Consider the following 7,500-nt stretch of genomic DNA (forward strand, 5'->3'; position numbering starts at 1 on the left):
TGGGGGCAGAATGGCTTATATAGCCATGGACAGCGTCCTCGCCTCCGGGCGTTTTAAAGGCCAAAATCGAATGAGACAAGAGTGGTGCGGCGTGGCACGTGCCTCGTGTTCCATCCTGTGTGGTCGCCTCTCTCCGCAGCCCTAGTTGTGCTCTATCGTCGACACATGCATCATCTCTTTTTTTTTTACTGCTCGAACAATCCCATTTGAAGTGCGAGATACCCCGGTTTTATTTACTGACAAATATGATGTTTGGTAGCCACCACACGTTGCCTATTGTTCAGGTCAATTTTTCATTCTTCTTCAAATTTTACTCTTTTGAATAGTTTGGATTGCTTACCACATGTGTCATGTTGTTCTTCAAATTTTACTCCACGGTGTGGTCTCCCTTTGATTCACATGGATGGATGAAGGACTAGAGGATATTTTTCTCCCATCTCAGCTTCAAGACAAAATCTACTCACACCATCTGTTGGAAAAGGCAACGCTTAAGGAGGTGCTTAAGCGTCACCAAGTTGCTACATATGTGTTTTTTCCTTAAGGGTGAAATCTTGTATGTTTTTGTTCTCTCAGCAGTTTGGTAGGAAATCTAGAATGTGCACAACAAAGTAGCCTTTTTGACGAAATCCTGATCAAAAGTGCATTTGAGATTATGCTCTTTGCATGTTTGTATCTACTATGTTGGACAAATATTGGGAAGCGAGAAGATATGGATGCCTTGCAGCAAGGTGATGACATGATCCTTTCAAATGTTGTGAACATGATTGAGCCGACCAACGGAAGGACGACCGGGCAAGGCAAGGTAGAGTGCTCCGGGCCACCAAACCGCCCGAAAAACTGATTTAAAAACCCAACTCGACGGCCCCTCGCCATTTTCATATGCTTGCCGTCCACGTCGGCTGAGCAAGCAGAGGAGAGGTGCCCCGTTGATGATGGATTGGACGTAGACGCGGGGCACTTCACCTCGCGCCATTGGCTCCCTGGACCGCCACAAAGTCAGCTCGCACATGGCGACGACTAAGGGATCCAGTGCCGATCGAGCAGCTAGCTGTGGTTATCCCAGTGGCGGATTGCAAGTTGAAACATGCGTGCGCATAGTTGTTTTTGCAGCAGGACTGCCGGCCGGCCAGCCGGCGATGGCTCGCGCACGGCGACGTGGCGCGCGTGAACTCGTGGGCGCGCGCGCGCGCTGGGGTTTATTGTGCTGGCGGGGCCGGGATGCCATTGTGACGTGCACGTAGCGAAGGGCGCGCGGGGGGTACGATGTTTCGTACGGCGGGGTTTTCTGTCGGTCAAGCACACGATCGGAGACTGCATGCGCGCGCGGCGAGGGATGACGGCTTGACTTGACGGCGGAAGAGACGAGGGAAGAATTTCGGAGTACGAGCTAGCGCATGCATGCATGGCGAGATTTGAACACGTTTTTTCGCTTGCATTGCCTGCGACGGCATTCCGCTTCCTAGCTAGCACTACTATTTAATTGTCCCTAGATCGATGGTGTCGAAGCTTGGACAAGATAGGGGTGTTTGATTAGGTTAGGTGGATTTATGGCCCAATCGTAGCCAAGATATCAACAAGTAAAACGCTTGACACGGTAGGTATCCTCTTTTAAAACGATATGAAATGACACATTTGACGTATACACCACGGATGGCTTGACCTTCGAAAGAACCACGCACCTACGGACGTGTTAAGACGTGTAATATATACCGTGCGTCAACGTCACAGATGATGAGTGTGGTTCTGATCGATTTACCACCCAAAAAAAGCCAAGGCGCTTTTGGGCACCTTCGGGGGGTGCTTCAATCTGTACGCGCGTACCCTACGGGCGGGCGGCTTCGTCGCCAGGGAGACCATCGGCAGGTAGAAAGCGCGACGTAGCACGTCTCTCTCACGGCCGCCGCCATGGCGCGCATTTCTCTTCCCCCACCATCATCCGATATTGTAAATGATTCTATCAGCGGCAGGGCTGTTGCAAACTTGTAGTAGTAGCAATTGTTTCTGAGCTAGGCGCACATATGATACGCCGTACGTCTCTTTCCCCCGGTTTGACATGGCGGGGGCAGCAGGGGGCGTGGGGCGTGACCCGATTCGGCTAAGCGCGCGAGCACACAATCGAAGCCGTGCAAGAAAGCGTTGTGCGCACCAGGGATAGATGGGCGGGGAGGGAGGGAGGAAGCCGGGTCGCGATGGGGTTAGCACGTTGAAATTGATTAATCATTAACTAATATAATCGCTTTTGAAGGGTTCCAGGAAGATACCAGTAGGCGCTTTCTATTTTGAAAAAGAGGTGGCAGTGAAATGAATCGTCTTCGCCCGGAGGCTGAGGTGGCCTTTCCGGTTTGGGTAAAGCTCCAAAGGGATCCGCGAGGTTTCGCACACAGAATCAGAATGCGACGGGGGGTAGCATCCACAATAGAACTTGTTCGAGAACGTACCCGGGGTCGGACGAGGCATTCGGGGTCAATCCACCCCGGTGACTTTTGCCAACTGCTGCATATTTTCTTTTGGAAAAAAAATACTACTACGTGACGCCTGCAGTTTTTACACGAAGCCTTTTCTTTTCTTCCTGCGGGTGTTTTTTCTTCCCGCAGCTTCTTGCAGGTGTGCTTACAAAATGCTTTTTTTTTTGCGGGGGGAAATGCTTACAAAAGGCTTTCAACCTGCTACCTGACATTTAGGCCGCGCACCACGACAATTCTTTAGTCGTAACATGACAATCTCTATCTTATAGCATGGCAGTTCTCTATGTTGTGACATGGTAATTTTCTGGACATGTGTGGCAGTTTCCTCTTCTGTACCATGGCAATCCTCTTATTTCTAGCATGACAATTCCTGAACATATGGGCATGGCAACTTTTCTCTGCTCAACATTTGTCATGACCTAATACCTATAGCCTGGCAATTCTCTTCGTACACAGTATGGAAAAAACCTGAACATATGGCAAGTTTCTCTGGTTGCAGAATGGCGACTCTCTGTGTGAAACATAGAGCATCCAAGCAACAACATGTATAGAGCATAGTTCATCATCACTGCACGGTTCACCTAAAAGCGACCATTTACGTAACTAGAGAAGGGTGTTTAGTCACGACTAAATTCTGAGGTTGCGTATCAAAGTTTCAGACTTCCAGTCAACTACTACAGGTGTAGCAAGCATAGAAACTCAACTGGAAATAAGGTTCCCTTAGACTACCAGTGAATGGATAGCTTGGAGCTGTCAACTGTCCGTCAAGAAAATCATGGAATACAAACTACACCTTGCAATGGGAGAAAATAGATAGCTGACAACGAAGCTTATTAGCCTTGGCGTTGCAATTTTTGTATGCACAGATATCTCTGGGTTACACGAGTAAAAGCAAATGATTGTACAGAAAGATACTCCCTCCATCCCAAAATTCTTGTGTTAGATTGGTCTAGATACGGATGTATCTAATACTAAAACGTGACTTGATACATCCGTATTTAGACAAATCTAAGACAAGAATTTTGGGACGGAGGGAGTAATATACTTCTAATGCACATGCAAATCAAATGATATCAGAAATCATAAAGTCGATACTGGTCAACCCCCATATCCTTGGAGATGCAGAATTGAAGATCAAGGGGTCCCAAGACTTGACCTGGGCCCCGAAGGGGGCTTATTTCACTTCCAAGTCCATTTTAGTTTCATTCCTGAGAAACAAATATTCGAACTGCAAATACGGTTTAGGGCGAAATCTCGATGGCGGTAAGCTGAAAAGAACAGGCAAACGACCAGACCTTGCCTTTCCTAAGAAATGCTTAATGCTACCATGTGCAGACTTCTATATAATTTGTTGAGCTTATCCTGACATATCCAAAACGTTCTGCTGCCTGAAGAACACTGGTTTTGTTTTTTGGCTTCTATATTATACACAACAAAATAAATTGGAAAAAAATATTCTACCAGGGTAAGTTATAAAAGAGTTTTTAACTTCTGATACATTATCGCTGGCACAGCCCCAGCCTCCATTGAGTTGACAAATGATAGATGGAACTTTATAAAATTATGTTGACACAATAATAGAGGGATAGAAATATAAGAAACCTCTACAAGACCAAGTGTTACACAACTCTGTTTAATATCAAGTCCTAAATGTCTTTAGCATGATGACACTTAATGTAGTTTGAGGTCAACCAATATTACAGTATAACTTCGCTGCCACCACCTTTTTATTTAAATAAGGCTTCTCTTCTCTTTTTCCAAGAGTCATTTTCCACGCTTTTCAAAGTATGATGATAGATGAAGATAAGCAAAAGTACATAATCCATGTCATCCATGGCACAGTTGCGAATTGTGGTACAGGCAAGGATGTTCTGTCAAGATACCCTAGGTGAAGGCTAAGTGTACTATTGGACATTAAGCCTTTCCAGCTGAAGTTTCACTCTGAATCTGTGCTGTCTGAAATATCAAACCCTAACTCTTGCTAGTTCAGTTCGTGTTTTACGAGAAATAGTTGCTCCAATTCACGACTGGCATAAATGTTCTACACATTAACAGATAATGGAGTAACAAAAGAAGAACCGGTACTGGTTGTCACTTGTCAAGTCTTAGCCAACAAAAAATCCATTTTGTGGCAGCATAGTTTTTCATATTTTGGTTGGGGTGGAAGTTGGCACTGAATTAAAACATCCAATATCCACCTAGAGGAAAAAAAGAGGAACATCCCCTTCCATGAAGAACTAAGAGTTGTCTCCTAAGATTCTTCCTATTTGCTTAAACAGCTCATAGGATCACAAGAACCAAGCATCTCATAGTAAAAAGCCCGTCCACAGGTTTACAAAGAAAGTCACAAGGTCCATGATAGCAATCAAATGAGAGGTTGATAATTAAGGTAGCTTGAACTTGGATCTTATATAATTGACTCCAAATTGTCATTCACAGTTTCAGCTAGTCAAGCCAACTAATAATCTGTGAAGCAGGCACGAAAATTAAGTCATCCAAATTAACAGAAGTGGGCAGCGAACTTATATTAGAATCACATACATCATAAGTAGCTAACCACGTGGAAGAAACACCAGATAAACCATTCTTAGTGTAGATGAGAGATACACACTAAACGATCAACAATCATGGACTGTCATTGTATGCTAGTAAGAGGATTCATACCAGTGTTCTGTAAACCACCAATTGGCATGCAGCGAAATGGGACAGGCCCGAGTCCAGACTTCTGAACCCTTTCATTATAATCGACAAACAAATTATGTGAATACTACAGAACCGACCACCAATTAACAATCCAACACAGAAAGATATGGAATCTATGTATTATTATTGCACAAAGTATACATTAATTACATTGGTAAGGATCTACATCAATAGATATACTCGCTACATATCATCCATAAAACACTCGAATTGCTTTACAGTCCAACAATTACACAAGCGTAAGCGACAGAAGCTAAACCAGTTACCAGTGCCAGCAACAGTACTGCCCCCACAAAGTCCATCCAGAACTAATGTGTGGTGTCGTAAATCTGGGCCAGAAAAGGCTTCACTAAATGCGCAACAATAGAGTTTTGAAAGAGGATCACAGTACCTGTACATCATATGTGGGCAACTAGGACAAACACCTTGGCCATAAGCAGACTAACACAATATATAACATATATGAAAGTTGTGAGCTGACCAAATTTTGGTCGAAGTTTACAGTCCCGACTAAATTGAGCAGTGCAGATAATATAGGATTGGACCATGGGACATGGCGTATAATGATTATTACTGTTATAGGGGGTTTCAGCTGCAGTACTGCAGCTGTTTGTGAAGCTGCACTGAACACTTGGCAAGACAAATTTTCAATCCATTTAAGATATGTACCATTAGACATTTGGTATGTTGTCATTGAACAGACTTCTAAAGCCGTCCCATAATATAAGAGCGTTTTTCACACTAGTGTAGTGTCAAAAACGCTCTTATATTATGGGACGGAGGGAGTAACTGCAAAGTGCAAACAATACGCAATAGCTCTGCAACTGATATTAGTATAAAAATACTCAAATGCGGTAAGCACCGGGCATGGCTACCACATCCTAGACTACAAACACAACACCATATGATCGGAAGCGCGCAATCCCACAAGTGCATACTGACGACAATTCACCAATCCATCCCAGCACAATTCACCATTCCATCCCAGCACAATTCACAGGGCTCGCTGCCTAGAAGTCCATCTGCAGCCATTTCTTGTAGTAGACACAAGTAGTTGGCGAGATGACCCCATCCGGTGAGCACTCGTCGATCCTGGGACAAACCCCACATGGAATCCCTTCTATCATGCCACCCTGCGGCGCGCCACCCCGCCGATAGCACACCCTCCCAGCTCTGACAGCGCTGAACTCCCCCTCCCCGGTGCTCCTGCACTCCTCCAGCACCCTGTCGAGCGCCATGGTCTGCAGGATGTCCCTGATCTGGTCGATAGCGTACCCTGCCCTGGGGTCTTCCCTCTCGACGCCCTTGTGGACCATGTCAGGGGTGGCAGCGCCGAGCCTGTCAATCTGGTCGAGGCACCTGCGGCGCACGGCCGCCACGGCGTCGGTATCGAGCTGGCCGTTGTGATACCAGGTTCCGCCGGTGATCTCGGGGGAGGGCTCGATGCGGGCGTCCATGAAGACCTTCTTCCCGCGGTGGCGGACATCGGTGACCTCCTTGAGGATGCCCCGCTGGACGAGGGCGCGGGTGAGCTTGGTGAGGGTCGGGGCGGCCAGCTTCATCGCGTAGCGGATGTCCTGGCTCCACATTCCCTTGTTGCCCGCCTCGTAGATGCGCTTGTAGACCTCCCGCTCCGGCCCCGGGAGGTTGTTGAGGATGGAGGCAGGCAGGATCTCCGGGGCGGAGGCGGGGGCGGGGGCGGGGGCAGGGGCGGGGGCGGAGGTGGATTTGGAGGCCGGAGAAATGAGGGGCTTGACATCCGGTTGGGCTGGCATGCCCGAGGACGGTTCCAGCGGGCGCTTCCGCGGCGGCATGGCGGGGCGACGAGGAGCGGGCGGCGGCGGCGGCGGCGGTTGGGTTTGGAGGAGATGAAATCGTGGGGGTTTGGATGGGTCGCCGTGGTGATCCCACGGTTCCTTCACTTCATCTGGGCCTTCTAGCTTAAGATAGAGGCCGAGTGGAAAGACTAGTCGAGAGAATTTGTGGGCCGGGCAACTGAGAAAATACTTTGAGCTTCCGAAAAGACCATTCTCCAAAAAATTTAGGTAAAATTGTTAAGCATTTTGCCCTGCAAAAAACAAACAAACTGAATACCAAATATTACAAGCGAATTTGTTTGTTCACCATGAAACAAAGCTGCTCCGTTTCGCATGAAAATTATCAAGCATGCTTATGACACTAACACGAACATCTACCAAAAAACAGAAAAGGTAAATTTTGCTTACTTTTTTTCAAACTGTTCATGCGGAGCAAATGCACCTGGAAGCCAAAACGCCCTCCAGAAGTTTCTATTTCTAAATATAAGATGGCGAAGTATGAGGTGAAAATGCAT

General features: G+C 46.8%; 1 protein-coding gene across 1 annotated transcript; it reads right to left on the reverse strand.

The window, feature by feature from the left end:
• Positions 1-5,981: 5,981 nt before the first annotated feature.
• LOC109778980 (uncharacterized) lies at positions 5,982-7,095 on the reverse strand. The gene has a single exon (XM_020337561.4). The coding sequence runs from the start codon at positions 6,980-6,982 to the stop codon at positions 6,179-6,181; it is 804 nt and encodes a 267-aa protein (XP_020193150.3). The 5' UTR covers positions 6,983-7,095; the 3' UTR covers positions 5,982-6,178.
• Between the last annotated feature and the right edge of the window lie 405 nt (positions 7,096-7,500).

Source organism: Aegilops tauschii, chromosome 7, assembly GCF_002575655.3.
Source record: "Aegilops tauschii subsp. strangulata cultivar AL8/78 chromosome 7, Aet v6.0, whole genome shotgun sequence".
Classification (NCBI taxonomy): domain Eukaryota; kingdom Viridiplantae; phylum Streptophyta; class Magnoliopsida; order Poales; family Poaceae; genus Aegilops; species Aegilops tauschii.